The 17,222-nt window shown below is 37.9% G+C and overlaps 1 protein-coding gene across 1 annotated transcript; it reads left to right on the top strand.

The window, feature by feature from the left end:
* The first annotated feature begins 5,327 nt into the window (after nucleotides 1-5,327).
* On the top strand, nucleotides 5,328-13,219 carry tnnt2a (troponin T type 2a (cardiac)). The gene is made up of 11 exons (XM_084721123.1): nucleotides 5,328-5,463; nucleotides 8,026-8,055; nucleotides 8,484-8,508; nucleotides 10,296-10,359; nucleotides 10,581-10,697; nucleotides 10,788-10,865; nucleotides 10,962-11,072; nucleotides 11,174-11,283; nucleotides 11,428-11,518; nucleotides 11,610-11,650; nucleotides 12,968-13,219. Exons 4-11 carry the CDS (start codon nucleotides 10,306-10,308, stop codon nucleotides 12,999-13,001), a joined length of 636 nt encoding a protein of 211 aa, XP_084577249.1. The 5' UTR covers nucleotides 5,328-5,463; nucleotides 8,026-8,055; nucleotides 8,484-8,508; nucleotides 10,296-10,305; the 3' UTR covers nucleotides 13,002-13,219.
* Nucleotides 13,220-17,222: the final 4,003 nt, after the last annotated feature.

The following is a 17,222-nucleotide window of genomic DNA, read 5'->3' on the forward strand; positions in this document are numbered from 1 at the left end:
TCTGTCTCATAAATTTCTTTAAGATGCTCACTGTCTGTGTCTTAAACATGACTGGGTAGTAATGGATTACATGTAATCAAGATTACATAATCAGGTCACAAAAAATAAATTTAATAAGCTCAGAATACAGTCGAGAAAAAAAAGTGATTAGATTATAGTTACATTGTCAATGATGATACTTGAATACACTGTAGAAAAATACAGGGATTTAGTTTTTACTCATATTTCTTCAAACTTAAAATTTCTAGTATTTATTGTCAGAACAGTTCTTCTAATTTGAAGCCATCTAGCTTGAAATGATGAGTTGGATGAATGAACTATACAGATTTCAAAAAACAAAATTCGTTTAAGTTTCTAAAGAAACAATCTGCAGAGTGGCAGATTTCCCAGCATGCATTGTTTCTGTCTGTAATGTTTATCCGTATGTTTGTCAGTGTACCTGGAGAGTTGTTGACTCAACTTAATATTTTAAGTTGACTGAGGAGGTTTTCTCAAGTACAGCTGAATTAATATCAACTTTATTTGACTGGAAAAGGTTTTTTGAATCATTATAAAATTACTCCAACTTGTCTTTTCAAATTCTCTCAAAATTTTAAGGCAGCCCAGACACTAACTTTTTAAAGTAAAAACAAATTATTTATTTTCACATTGCATATCTTGGTTAAATCCTCAAATATGGCAGTTTTTTTAAAAAACAAACAAACAAAAAAATAACAAACAAACAGTTTTTTCATGATCAATGCTCTATTAACTCATGAAGACAATGCATCTATAAGTAACAGACAAGTCCTCCACTTTGTGTTGGACCTGGCAAATCAATCCTTTTAATTGCATGAAAAATGTTTTGAAATATTAACATTAAAAAATTAATACTTGTGGAGCTCAATATTTTCTGGCTGTATCCTGTTTTTTTGAAGTAATCCAGGAGTACTCATTCTTTTGTAATCTATTGTTGTTTATGTTGTATATTCAAAAATTGCCATGTAATTTGCATTCAGTAACGAGTAACTATATTAAGTACATCTCAAAGTAATCTAAGACAACCCTGGTCTTAAATGAATTTAACATCACTTATCTCAGTGGAGGGAGGATGTAGATAAGAGCTCTATGTCTGTGTTTTGTCAGTAGCAGGCTGCCATACAAGGCTGAGAAAATGTGTATGTGGTGTGTGTGTGTGTGTGTGTGTGTGTGTGTGTGTGTGTGTGTGTGTGAATCATTGTCTGTGAGCAACTGTGGCTTTATCTGGACCTTTTTGGCGCTGCCACCTTCACTCGTGCACACACAGTGGCCTTTTTAGGGAATGGTGATAATGGAGAGTACATGCTATCAAAAAAGTTATTAATACCGCAGGGGTCCTAAAGCCTCTTCCCCACCACTCAGTGTGTCCCTTTGCCTTGTGAGACTCACCTCACGTCCCTGTCAGTGGAAGCAGAGACTTGTCCTCTCCTCTGCTCTGCTCTGCTGCTGCACATTGAGTCTCTCCATCAACTCTTTTTCTTTATCGCTCCATCCGACCCTCAGGTAAGTTTTACTGATTATAACGTTACATAAATGCAGTATTTAGGGTAAAAAGGTTATAAAGCTGTAGAAGAAGTGATGAGAATGTGAAGGTAAATATATGAACTCTTATTTAATTGTCAGATTCCCTGCTGGACACCTGAGCGCTCCCTGCCATGTCTGACACAGAGGAAGTGGTGGAGGAGTATGAGGAGTGGGTTGAAGCTTGTTTCCATTTTTATATATTGTTCATAAATACAAATATACATATTTCTAATGTTTCTGTTTTAATATACTGAACATGTATAACTTCTATACCTGCACATAGACAGGCATGTGGTTTCTTTACATGTACTGTAACGACAGATATATCTTACCATAATGTGATGACAGATTGATGAATAATGTACATACCTGCTTGATTCACAGGCAGGCAGAAGGTAAGAATTCCCATCATGACTCACTCTGCACAGCACTCATGCCAGTATCTTCATGCCCTTATAGCTTCCATACTTGTGTCTGTTGTGAATGAAGATGTCAGATTGATCGATGAATCAAACGTCTCTAACGTTTGAAGCTCATTGTACTGGAACACAAAGCATGTGACATATCCAGATCATTACTTAAATAAAAACCACTAACCACAAGTACTCAATGCAGAAAAATGTCTCCACTGACTATTATATAATTATATATTATATCAGTATTATTACACATGCATTAATGTAGAAACAGGATTTTACTGTTGTAGGTGGTTGAGGTGGAGCTCATTTCTCTATGAATCAAATTATTGTTTTGTTTGTAATAATCAGGGTTTCTGTTTCTGACAGGTCTTAAAACTTGAATTATGAAGTTAATGTTACGTTAAAGTTGGATTTAATTTCTGTCTCGCCTTTAAATGTGTTTGGAGGAAAAAATTGTATTGATCACGCTGTAACAACTACAAAATTAAACCAACATTGAATCAATAAACACCAATGCAAATTATGCATGTACCTTTTTGCCAGTGTGGATGTGAAATAAGTCTTAAACTACATTCACAATGGTCTCAAAAGGTGTCGAAAAGTCCTAAATTTAACTCGTTGAAACCCTGAAAAATGCTCAGAATAGTTTCAAAAGTCACTAGTAACTAAAACCTTGAAATTAATACAGTGGAGTAAAATGTGCAGTATTTTTCACTGAAATGTAATGAAATATAGTTAGTAGAAGTATAAAGCTGCATGAAAAGAAAAGACTCAAGGACAAGTACAAGTACCTCATATGTGTACTTAAGCACAGTATTTGAGTAAATGTACTTTCACCACCAAAACACTTTGTTGTTGAGTCACAGGCTGCAGGTGGAATTGTTTGAAAATCCACAGGATGTAAAAGTTGTTTGTTCAGGATCTTGATGGTGATTTCGTCTTCCTGTTCTACTTTTGCTTTTGATCTAAAATCTATAAACCACAGTTTGCATTTCTCATTATGTGATTACATGTGTGTAATCCTTTTCTTGTGTGTTTTCCGGGACGCTGCATGATTCAGAGGAGGAGGCTGCTGAAGGTATGTGACTACAGCTGTATCCCTGACATTCATACATGAAGCTGAGGATCATCAGTGAATGATTTCTGGTCATGTTTCAGTGCAACGCATCACATGTGATTTAGCAGAGCAACAGGTGGAGTCATGAACAGTGTGTCCTGACTGACATGAATGATAACATCGGAATCATTCATGCTTGATTTCATCCTGCTTTAAAAGACTTCTTTCTTTCTTTCGCTCTGTTTGAGTGTTGCTGGCTGCTTTGCTGGCTTGGCAGCTTTACTAACCAACTCTGTGCTTCTGCTCAGCAGGGGAGCAGGGGTTAGAGGAGGAGGAGGAGGAGGAGGTGGAGGAGGAGGAGGAGGCAGAAGAAGGTATTGCTTGTGCTTTGAGCTGAAATCATGTTTTTTTTTTTATTAAGATACTCACTTGGCAGCAAATGTCAGGCTGTTTTTGTGGACACAGTACAAGGAGTTTTTTCCCCTGTAACCAGATGACCATTAAATCAGAAACATTGTGATAAAGCTCTCCACGCGCATGCACAGTATTTGTTCATAAACATTATTCTACATCATTAAATTTTAAGTATTAAATGAAACATTCTAGCACATTAACCTGGGTCTAACATCTGTAGATCCATAAAAGTATTATTGAGAAACAACACTTTAGTTGAACATATCCATCTTACATTCGGCAAGCAATGTCTTCAAGGAGACCGATGCTTATAGAGGAAGAAAAATTACTTGTTAATCAATAAACAAAAATTTAGAGCTGCGTATTGCTGCCAGGAAAAGAAAAACAGTTCAGTATGCAACGTGAAAACTTGTTATAACAAGATATTTATCACACTAACAATATATTGTCATGTTATTATTACATACAAACTTACAATGTTATTTAAAGAAATGTTTCTTGTTATAACAAAACATATTGTTATAACATCAAACTTTGCATAGAACATGATATCTTTAATCATGACAGCAATATGCTTCTGCAAAATATAAATAAATGCTGAAGTAACAAAATAAATGAATTAATACAATACAGAGGTGTATTTTCATAGTTCAGCTCATATTTATTTATTTATGTATTTCTACATTTAAACTTATTTATTTAGGTATGTCTACATTTCTTAATTTATTACAGAAGTTTTTTTCAGAACATTTGTGCATATATTTGATATTTATTCTGTGGCTGTATGTTAGTGAGGTAGGTGGTAACCAAGTCAAGTCAAGTCAGTTTTATTTATATGGCACATTCCATACAGTGGGCGTAAACTCAGTGTGTTTCAAAATAAAAGCTTATAAGATAAGGAAGCATTATATATATAAAAACATAGAGGACAAGATAAAAACATACAAGAAAAAATGCACTTTAAACCTAACTAACCGCTTTCTTATAATGGTTACTTACCAAAATAAATCAATAGTTTGACACAAAATATTGATTTAAAATTTATGTTGTTGAATTAAAAATTATTTTATTTCTCTTGCAGAATCTATTATCAAAACCATGGCAACGGCCTGTTCTTCATAGCAACAGTCTGTTACACATAGTGACGGTCTGTTATAAAGAAATAAAAGACCTCAAAATACTCTAATTGACCAATCAGAATTGAGTATTTAACCAAGGCATGTAATAAATCTTGTTAACATACAGACACAGAAATACAGATGTAACTTAAAATATAAATTTTGAAAAATTACAAAATAAATACACAGAACTGAACAGATGTGAAGATGATGTATTTAATCCAGCAAATATTCACATATTTTTCATCCTGTGTTGGGTATGACTGTCCCTGATCGAACTTTTCTGGATTAGTAGAGTAAACTATCAAAAACCCAAAGAAAACATTATCTGAGTCCACAATGTCAGTCTCTTTTTGCCGTCAGCATGGAGATATTTCATAAAGCCTCACTTGATGAAATCATATATTTGGGACTTCTTTTCTCTAAGTTCCCAGACATTTAGTGACCTGTTCATGGCCTCGTGGAGGAAATTTTGTGTTTGAAGGCACTGAATTGCACTAATCTCACGATTTATGATTAGATACCAAGTCAGTGTTGAAAGGGCGTGGTGTCAACACATCTGTCTGACGCCAAATACACACACACACACACACACACACACACACACACACACACACACACACACACACACTTCACTTGAACAGCTCTTGAGTTCCTTCTGCTTTAAAGACCAGAGGTGGGTATCTCATTTACAGTTTATCATCTGTTCTCTCCTCTCAGTCCTCTCACCACGAACTTATGAAAAACGACAGCATATTGAAAAGGGAGGGCGCTTGTTCGTATGAGTCGAATGAGTCAATATCACACCCTGTGAATGTCAAGATGTCTCACTGATATGTCACTGTTTGCTGGACAGAGGAGCAGGAGGAGGACAAAACTGCTGCAGAGGAGGAAGAGGCCAACGAAGAACAAGGTGAGAGGTTACGGAGTGGAAAGCATTGTCATTTGAATGTTTTTAAGTGCAGACGTTGTCTAGTCAGTATTATTACCGTGTCTGTGGTTACCAAGACAGATAATGTTAAGTCACTGTATGTGTTGACAACCAAGTCATTGTGATTAATTCCTTCCACTTGTAACGTGCCAGAGGCAGATGGGAAATTATCTACTATCTCTGTTGCACTTCATTTTAGTATGTGACAGTGTGCAGCTACTTGATGAGCTCAGACCTTCATGTTTTCTTCTTCTTTGTCTCTCTTAGTCACACCAGACTAAGAAGCCCCAGGCCTTCCCAGCCCTCCCAGCCCTGCGGCTCCCGCTTATTAGTCAGAATTAGCTCTTAATCAGCGATATTTAGGTGTTTCTCTCTCCTGTTGCCAGTCATATGACCCGGGAGGGACCTTAGTCAGATTTAATCTCATCTTTTCATCACATATGCTCTCAGATCGGTGAACGCCCTCTGAGTCTCCTGTAAACTGTCACCTGATGTGTGACAGACACACTGGACAGGTGACTTTTGGTTTGTGAAAGCTTAAATTCTCCTGCCAGTTCAGTTTATCATCAGTGTAGTTTTTATTAGCCAAGGTTAGGCGTTGTCACTGTGTTGGTTGGTCGGTCATCCACGTTAGTCCAGACTGTAATATCACAACAACTATTAGATGGATTGCTATGAAATCTTGTGCAGGATGGATCCTAATGACTTTGGTGATCCTCTGCCTTTTTATTTATGTCACTCTTCTTCTACTAACTACTTGCTTGCGTGAGTTTTAGAGAAAATTGCTGTGGAAAACTATCTTGTACCTGCAGGAAATTAAATACACTGCACTGAAGTATAGTAGTTTGACCATTTTCTTTAGTTAGCGTTGCGTTAAGTATTCCCTTATGTGTTGCTAGAGGTTCCTTTGTAACTATTCATGTCAGAAAAATTTAGAGGACCCTTAATAGTCTTTTAAAAGTGAAATCAATTGTGGCACAGTAGACAGTGTCTGAATTTATGGTGATTGCAGAGGAGGAACAGATATCAGGACACATTTTTCACAACAGGGAAAACTGAATACAATGACCGATGTGGAACTTATTAAAGATTGTATATTTGATATTAACGTCAGCAACTATGTAGCTAGCTACCCAAACTCTGTCTCAAATATTTCCATTAGCTATATTATTTCACTGAAACTCACTAGTTCTTTTTTCTATCTTTGCTGTCTTTCTGTTTCATATTTCTTAATTTCTTCTTTTCTTCATCTTTGGTTCATTTCATAGCCAGATTTCTCGTACTGACTTAGTTGGTTACCTTACTTGTTGCTACATCTTCTGCTTGTGCAAATTTGTTCTTCTGTCTGTCCAGTTTAGCTCTCTTTTTACTTTTCCTCTTCTCTTTGTCGTCCATTTTGAAAGATCTAGTTAACAATGTCGAGCCAAGCCTCACCTCTGAAGTGCACATGTGCTGTTTAATGACAGTGCTGCCTTAGTCCAGCCATTCCTGAACTTAAGAATCCCACGGCCCAGTTTGAAATCTGGAAATCTTCTGCTACCCACCCAAACATTTAATCATAACTCTGATCAAAACACGAGCCTAAGTGTACTGATGACAAGATATAAAATATGTTGTGGTGTTAATGTGTTAAAGGTCACTAAATATTGTGTAACAGCAGTTAAACTAGGTCAGATAAATAAGGAATAACATGAATTTAAATCCCATGGCTTTGTTTTATTAGTTCAGATTACTTCAACACCATAAATATTTGATGGCATTTTTACTTTTTAATTTATAAAATTTCAACTTAAAATGTTTTAATTATTTACTTTTCACTTGCAAACTTTGGGAATCACTGCCTTAGACTAAACACTTAGGCGAGGAGACAACCTAAAAGTCTGTAAGCAGTGCTCCTAAGTGAACCCCTTTGCTTTTGGAAATATTTTACTTGAGGAACAAACTTTAAGTTTAAAACTTATGGTTGTAACCCAGCGCTGCATGTTAACATTGTCATTGTGAGCATGTTAGTGCTGATGTTAGCATAAAGCCTGACGCAACCGCTAGCACGGCTGTAGTCTAAATAAAGTTAGTTAATATTAAAAAAAAAAAAAAGCAGCCGTTAGAAACCTTCCACTACAGTGTCTTTTATATTTTTATGTCCTTTGTTTGAAGTCTGTGGCTGGGTGTCATTCAGAGGTCACAGATGCCATACCTTCTTTGGTTGAAGACTGCTCATTATCAAGACAACCTGTCGTCTCTCACCTCGCCAGAGTGCTATTTATGATCTGTGACACATGGAACACTGTCAACACACACACACACACACACACACACACACACACACACACACACACACACACACACACACAAACACAGATAAGCAAACTGTACCTGACTTTCTCAGTACTCTATTTTGGTCTTTCTCCTCTTTTCATGTTCTCTGATACATCATTTAGTCTGTCAGCGCTACTTAAAACACCACTATTAACTGTCCACTAATGCTCACTCATCTGACACAGTCACAAACACACAAAAATTATTCTCTTTTTATTTTGGTTTCAGATGGAGAAGGAGAGGCGGAGGAGGGAGAAGGTAACAGTCTTTAACTAAATTACATAAATGTTGGTACACCAAGGCATAGTGTGTATCTGTTTTTCTTGGATGTCCTCAACGTTAACTTGAGTCATACCAGGCTCATGAACTTACTGTCAAAATGTTGATAAGGCTGGTGGCAAATGACAACTTGTGCGGTTTTCATCAAACAGTCTTCTTGTTCTGGGTCGTGCACGTCCCATGCCAGCCAGGATGCTTTCTTTTGCCCCACTGTAAAAATGAACAAGAACTTGGCATGAAAATTTGAAACATGAAACTTTATAAGGCTTACAGAGGCTACATTGCCATAACTTGCTGGTGTTTTCTGGTTGGATTATGAAATAACTTGTTATGTTCTTCATAAGAATGTGTGTGGTCTGGAGCTCATTGCTGTCTTCTCTTTCAATATTTCTTTTCTTTGTCAACAGAGGAGGAGACCAAACCAAAATTCAAGTGAGTAACACTCACTGATGTGTACACACACACACACACACACACACACACACACACACACACACACACGCACACGCACACACACAAAGAAGTATATTGTTCTTCAGAGCTGTTATGGAAATGTGGCATAACACAAAGACTGGAAATAGTATCAAACAGCTGGTCTGGCTCTGTCCTTCTTTTCAACAAGACACTCTAAAGCTCACTGATGAACATTATATCTGGTTTGTTTAATCTGAGCAAATTTATTGCACCTGGCCAAGAAACAGTCTGCTGCACAAATTATTATTGATTAAACAAACAAGATATAACATGTTAATTGAGCTTTGGAGGTGCTTGGAGTTGGGTTTTGTTGCCTTTGGACTGCAGACTAGCAGTTTTTGGCTGTTAAGGGACTTTTAAACCAGAGCATATCTACGTTTCCAGGGTCCTAAATTCCCAAGATCTTATATTACCAATGTTCTATGTTCCCATGGTCCTATGGTCTATGGTAACCCCTAACCTTAGTGCTTGCCCTTGGTGGGAATTATTGGGTCTGTGTAAATAACATAAGAATTTTGGTTTAGCCCTGCTCTATCTGAAAAATGCCCTGAGAAAATTTCTGTTGCGATTTGGTGCTATATAGAAATAAAACTGACCTGACTGAACAAACCCTTAACCCATGATGTGTTATATAGAGGTAGTGAACATACAGGACCTTGGGAACATAGAACCTTGGATAGTAGGACTCTGGGAGAGCACACAGGTAGAACTGGGGAACACAGGTACCTGGAAACATATGAATGACCCCACTTTGACAGCCTGGAAGCAAACTCCATAAAATCTGAACATACAAATGTGATACAAACATTTTTAGAGTCAGTGTGACTGACACTGAGGATACTAGTAAGTCAAATGTTGTATAAATATCTTCAGTATCTGTATCTTTAGTACCAAAGTAATCCAGAGATAGCTGTCTGCACATCTCTGGGTAAACTGCAAACATGGGCTGCTACTAGCTAATTCGGCACTTTTACTGGTGCCAATTTGCCAAAATGTAAAGAAATATAGGCCAAAAAAATGGGAGCCACAGCATAACTCACTGAATCCTTAGCATATTTTCTGTTTACATACCTGAAAGCTTCATGGGAAGCATTACGGCATTCAAAGCAGGGAAATCCACCAAATAGAGGAAAGACAATGAATAATAGGAGAGATAAAATAGCTAAATAATAAATTCCATAAAGTTTCACTTATATTTTTGACATGACTGAGGCTTAGTATGTACCATCAATTTTTGTCGCCAAACTGAATGCCAGACAGAAAAATAACCTAAATCTATACCTGATCTCCCATCCTGATTTGACTGTAATATGTATGTAACGCAATACAAACCGTCTATACTGAAGACACCTCCATATTAGCAAATAATCAATATATTTGTCATAAGTGTTTAGAAAATGTTATTAATTACAGTGAAGAATGCAAAATATAACTTGCCTTAGACTTGAAATCTAAAATTTACGTGTAACACTTGGGACATGTCAAATGTCAAAATATATAATAGTATATTACAGTGTTTAGTTAAAATTTCATTCTGTAACATTGTTGAATAAAAATTAAATAAAATATACTGTATCCAAAGCAAAGAGTACAACAAAACATAGATATAAAGAAGCTGCTTCTAAACAATTGTCTCCTGCACAGGTGCAGACATGCATAAATACATTAAGGGGACATTTATTTGGCATGTTGAACCTGCTGATTGCATTTTGTCCTCATCTGACCTTCCTTCTTTTAATCTCCAGGCCGTTTATCATGCCCAACCTCATCCCTCCTAAGATCCCAGATGGAGAGAAAGTGGATTTTGATGTGAGTGACAGACTGGGAATCTTAAACAACACCAGATTGTTGTGCTGGAAACTGTTACTGTTTGTCAAAGCTCTGCCTTTTCTAGAGTCTCTAAGCATTTTTGCTCAAAATCCCCATTGTTTTATTTTATTTACGTCCAGGTGTCCCTTTAATCTGAGATTAATTTGAAACATAGATCCATACCATTAAGTACAAGAGGCTATGAACCCTTATTTCTGCAGGATATACATCGTAAAAGGATGGAGAAAGACCTGATGGAGCTTCAAACTTTGATCGAGGTTCACTTTGAAAGCAGGAAGAAGGAGGAAGAAGAGCTCATTAATCTCAAAGACAGGATTGTGAGAACCCTACGCTTTTGCCAGTCAAATTAAACATATCCACATGCATGATGTCAAAGATCTGTTAAAATGTGTTGATCTGTTGTGCAGGACAAGCGTCGTGCGGAGCGCGCAGAGCAGCAAAGAATCCGCAGTGAGAGGGAGAAAGAGCGACAGAAGCGTCTTGAAGTATGTCATGTTCAAGCTGCTGTAATGTAATTTTAACTTCCTGCATGTTCTGATAGAGCTACCTCATCCTTTCTCTCCTCATCCACGTTTCTTCAGGATGAAAGAGCTCGTAAGGAAGAGGAGGAGGCCAAGAGGAGAGCAGAGGATGACGCTAAGAAGAAGAAAACCCTCACTAGTCTACACTTTGGAGGCTACATGCAGAAGCTGGTGAGTTCAAAGTGGTTTTTTTTTTGCAGGAGCTTAAAGTACTAGGAGTTAACATATGAAGGATGTAGACCAGAGCAATGTTTTATTTCACTTTCCTGCAGACAGAAAAACGGAGCGGTAAGAGGCAGACTGAGAGAGAGAAGAAGAAGAAGATCCTGAGTGAAAGACGCAAATCTTTGGACATTGAGAACTTAGGCCAAGATGGACTCAAGTAGGTTGAGTTTTTTTTTCATGACACTACAGTAAAAATATTTTTGTTAGGGACATTTTTATGATGCATTTGAGGTAATGAAAATAATCCAGTGACAACAGCAGCAACCACACTGACCCATCTTTCTGTGTCTGTGTTTCACAGGGAGAAAACTAAAGAGCTGTGGGAGTGGATGTACCAGCTGGAGGCAGAGAAGTTTGAACTGCAGTACCAGTTCACCAGACAGAAATATGAGGTGTGTGCTACAGTATAAAATTTGTTGAGATGAGGCACAGGATCTAATAAAACTCATTTCGGGTAACATTTGGATGTTTCCTTTGTTCTAGATTAACGTGCTGAGGAACCGTGTCAGCGACCATCAGAAAACGTAAGAAACCCACTCTGAACCTTTTTTTTTTCTCTCTGATGTCACGTCCATTAATGTATTGATGCATCCCCCTCATGCACAACTGTTCACAGGCCATGTTCCAGAAACAAAAATCATAGTCTGCCAAATAGACTAAATCATGAGAAAGAATAAGGATCACATTCAGATATCCTGACCTTAAGACCCTGAAGTGCTGCCTGTACACTTCTACTTCCATGCCATTATAGCTGTGTTTCCGCTGCATGGTACAGCTCGACTCTGCTGGAGTTTACTCACTTTTGGTACCGAGTACTTTCCTCTGTTTCATCTTCCACTGCAGATAGTACCCCCTCAATATAGGTGGGATTCTTAGCTGATCGTCAAAGCAAAACTTATACAACAAACTTTATTTCAGGTGCCAGAAAATATTCAGCTTTTGACAATGAAAGATCAAAACAGAACGAGTCCATTTGAGCCATATCATGCAGTGGAAACACAGAATAAGCCACATTCTCCACAAAACTGCTTTGTCAACAAGTTTAGCTTGCTAACAGCTAGTATGTTTAGCACAGTGACTTGCAAAGTAAAATGTCCTCTGAGAAATGAATAGAACTTCTGGCTTTCCTCTTGGTGAAAACTGGTAATGAGCACAACCTCACATTTCCATAGGCTCTAGGTGATGACTAAATCAAGCTTGTGTAAAATTGTGTGTTAAGTGCCCCTTTAAGGTTAGTGTTAAGGTTAGATGACTAAAACAAAGTTTGTGAGGCGTGTGCAGGCCTTAAACCGGATTTTGCACATATGCCTCTTAGTATTCATGCAAGTTTTAAGACACTTGCACACTCAATTCACAAAAAACAATAATTATGTCATGTCATTGACACGACACGTATTTGAGTCACAGACACAACAGTTAAGTTGTCAAAAGATAATTATGACGAATTTAAATGCTGCAATTAAGAGGAGACCATAAGGTAGTTGTTAATCTGCTGACATGGTGGACATGTAGCGACTCTTTGAATGCTCATCACTGCTCCCCTGGCCCTGTTCATCAACACCTGAGGCTCTGTTCCTCTAACTGGGAGAGCTGGCTCTTTGTGTGTGTGTGCGTGTGTGTGTGTGTGTAAGGGTGTGGCAGGCATGTCAGCTGTCACACCTGTTACAGACACACTGAAAGCCTGCTTTTGAAAATGTCCCACAATGTGCTGATCGCCTTGTTGATTTTGGAATGATTCATGAGGATTCTGTATTTTCATAGTGGCGATTAAATGTGTGCTCTCTGTGCTTTTTGTGGACTAACAGGTCTTTTTCTACATGTGACCTTTCCTTGTTTAACAGATCTAAGAGGACCAAGAGAGGCCTGAGGAAGTAGACGCTAAGTGAGCAGTGTAATCATCGCCACCCTCCTGCAGCTACCGCCTCAAACACAGCCCTGCCTTTCCTGCCACACCCGAGTCCCACTTGTTTCCCTAATGCCATTGCGTACAGTTCAGTATTATATCCAGACTTCCATCGCACTCTCTTGTCCCCTCCTTTAAGTTAGATCCTCTGTAATTAAGGGTGTAAATAAAACAATCTCGGCTCAGTCAATGGCTTCTTTCATTTCTGTGTGCATGTGTTCGTTTACTGGCACTCAAAACTCAACAGAGACTAAAATGACTCTGCAGTAGACATTGAATACATGAGTGCAGAAAGCCTGAAGCAAAGACGGGAAGAGACATCTTCCTACTCAGAGACAGGCTCCGACACGATGGGGACTGACATGATGCTCCTTGGGCCAACGCCCAGACCTCCACCCAACACACAAACACACACACACCAGCATGTACACACATATACACACACACTGAAAGAGAATGAATCATTTTCATTTACCTGTAATTCAGGTGGGAAAATCCTCCTCCTCCAACTGCTTTCAATCTATTAAAAAAACACAACATGTTTTGACCACCAGGTCAAAGCCTTGATAAAAACCTACTGGCTAAAACATGTTGGCATTTCAAATGGTTTATTCACTACAATAAAGGCTTTTTATTTTTTTCCTCCGTGTTACTATTTTTCTTATCTCTCTCTCTTTTTCTCTGCTTTCAGCTTCTCTTCAAAGTGCCTAAAAAACTTATCTCAAAGTGAATTTCCATGACAACACTCTATGTTTTGATCAGACATGCAGGTGAAAAACTACCAGTGAAGTTGTCGGTGTAGATCTGATGCGGCCCCAGACATGCTTGAGAGGTGACAACCTGTAATGAAACTAGCGTTCCATTCAGTGGCAGCATTATTTATGAATTTGTGGCCAGATTTTACTGAGCTTATCTCAATTACATTAAAGCACACGCACAAACCCTCCGGCTGTGGTCCTCAGCACTCAATCATTCAGGAAAGAAACAAGCTGCAAATCAACTGTCTTAAGAAAATCTAATCCAAGTATACACAGAATATTTCTACTTCAAACTGATTTATAGCCATGAAATAATTAAAAACATACTGGATACCTCTTTGGAAATGGAATGAGGCACTGAGGATTTCTGAGTGCCTGCAGTGTGGTTTATAATTAGACAACATACCATGGAGACATTGATATGTGACTGAGCAAAATGCATCTACTCTTTTTTTTTCTCTGCTTAACTCTGTTACCTGTCAAGGCAGCACAGCAAGCAAAAGCAACAAAGAACCAAGACAAGACAACAGATGACAGTGATGACAGTCTTGCATTAACAAACTGGGTCAGCAGAAAGATAAAAGTGAAGCCTCTGAAGTGGCTGCTGGTTCGACTCCCACCTGTGGCCCATTTACTGCATGCTGTCCCCTCTTTCTGTCTCTATTTTTAAAAAAATCTACCAAACCTGCTTCAGTCAGACCCTCACAATTAATCTAGAAAATGAGCTGACAGGCTTTGCATTTTGTTGTCATAGTTGGGGTCTAAGTCAGAGAAAGGCATGCACATATGCACACACACACACACTCCACAAATACCCTGCTGGAAGGACAACATGGAGCTTAATTATTTCAAGAGATCAAAAAGAATCATGAAAAGAAAGTCCAGTATCTTCCAAAATGGCTCATACAGCGTAATCATCATCAGATATGCACATAGTGTGTATCTTCTGCAGGAAAAGACCACCACACACAATACTGTCTTCATATCTGGTTTTTATTCTGGATACAGACTGAATGACAAGGAGAGCTCTTTAATTACATGCCACAACACAGATTTCTCCAAAAATATATTCTAAGCAATACTGACGTCAATCTTCCCCAAGGCGAATGAACCTCAGTGTGACTATATGTCTAAAGTGTAAAAACAGTTCACTGCAGTGTATTATTGGAGCCATGGGAAATCCCCACAGACGCCAACCATCTCATCTCTTTAGCAAGAATTCTTTAGTGATATGTAATGCTGAGAGTATAAACAAAACTGTAGTTTGGTTATGAGAGCAGATACCCTGCAAAGAAAGTTAAAAAAAAAATACATAAAAACGAACGACATGTCTGTTTTTAAATAGAACACTTAAACATTACACATTTTAATGTGCAGCTCCTCCTGCCTCAGGTGGCACACAGATCATAATTCATTAGATTTATGTTTGAGGGCACAGCCCGTCATTTTTAGTGTTCTGTTGCATTAAATCAAAGAGTCAGCAGCTAAACTAACAACTGATGCTTTTCAAATTGGTCTTTTAAGACTTTTCCAGGTGACTGACTCCAAATTTCTATAGGTAGTTACTTAAAAAGAATGGGCACTTATATATACTGCATAGGCCTATTACATTCCAATCCCTCTGTCTCCAGTTGCCTCATCTTATGCAAGAAAACAAACAATATGAAAAACAAGCAAATAATACAAAACAACACGAAACCAATAGGCAAGTTTGTGACATAGCAATAGCAAAGAATAAGGTTTTTAGTACTGGATTTAAAAGCAATAGTTCAATACTTTGGAAAACATGCTTATTCACTTTCTTGTCAAGATTTAGATGGTAAGATCCATACCACTTTCATCTGTTTAACACCAGAAACAAGGGGAAACAGCCAGTCTCTGTCCAGAGATGATGTATCGTCAGTATTATATCTTCTTTTTATAATAAAAGTGTAAAAACATTTAAGTCTTGCAGAGTAACAGTAGAGTACAGCTGTTTCTACCAGTTCCTAGTCTTTTTTTGCTAAGCTAACTTCTGTCTGTAGCTTCCTATTCAACTCTCGGCAGCAAAGTGAACAGTGTTTCTCAAAATGCTGAATTATTCCTCTAGGTTTTTAAGCACTCTTGCTGAAAGCTGTTTTTGTTATTTTTTTTTTTTACAAAACAAAATTCAGAATCTCAGAATGACACAGATAACAGAAAAAAGTAACAAAATATTCCACCAAACTGCATCAAACATGAGAAATGTAGCATTTCTTTGTATTTGTGTGGAAACCTTGAAAATCTTTTTTTTTTTTTTTTTTTTTTCTTACTTGAACTGAATGTTTGCTCAATAAATCATTTGTATTCTGTGGGCACATTAAACATAACCTATTAACTTCAAAAAAGCAAACAAAAACAATAAAAATACATTCTTAAAATGTTCTATACGTATCACTAATACACACATTGTTTTTCTTTTTAGCTTTTTATATGCTTATTTTCATGTTTGGCTGCCAGTCCTAAAGGTCACAATAGACAAGACATTTGACAACAATGCCAGTCATGAAAGTAACTTTCACTGCAGATAACATTGTCTATCTACACTGTCTGTTGCGGGGGTTTTCAGAGTGTGAAACTGTGGGCCTCCCCTTGGAAAAATTTCCCCCACTTTAGCTTAATGCAACTCCTGCTTGCCTAATGGAATCAGGTAGCTGCTTCTTGATCCCACAGACATCCAATAACTGAGTGAAAACAGCCAAATACTGCTGATGGACATAATTTTAAAATGCATGTAAATACAGAACAGGTGGTAATTCCACAGAATTATCCCCTTAACCAATTTAGAAATATTTATCTAATCCCAGAGAATGGTTCCTTGTTGATATCCTTCATGAACGTTGTTTTCACTGTGATTCTCTGAGGCGACCCTGACACTGTTTAATGGCCTCCAGGGGGGGGGGCACTTTGAAAACCCCTAGTCTTGAGCATTGTGACTGTCAGGCTGTAAGAACTGGGTATCAGCGCACGCACGCACACACACACACACACACACACACACACACACACACACACACACACACACACACACACACACACACACACACACACTTAGGCCCAATTCCAATCTGGCCCCTACACCCTCTCTCTACACACTCTCACTGCACATGCATGTTTGTGTTAAGGGTCCACATTGAGTGTAGCTCAAAACCTGTGAGTTTTGAAGAGACCTACTACTACTACTACTACTACTACTACTACTACTACTACTACTCACCTACTTTCTTTCTAGTAGAAAGAACCTAGCTCCAGCAGATTGTACTGCAGGAAGAAAGTATTTTTTTTTCATGATGCTGCTAACAACAAGGTCTGTGGATTATCTTGAGAGACCAGGTCATGATTTTTGACTCTTCATGACAACAGCTATTTTTTTGGTGCTTTAAGCATCACAAGCTGAGTGCCACTGAACTCCATTAT

This window comes from Lutjanus erythropterus, chromosome 6 (genome assembly GCF_056507025.1).
Source record: "Lutjanus erythropterus isolate fLutEry1 chromosome 6, fLutEry1.hap2, whole genome shotgun sequence".
Classification (NCBI taxonomy): Eukaryota; Metazoa; Chordata; class Actinopteri; order Lutjaniformes; family Lutjanidae; genus Lutjanus; species Lutjanus erythropterus.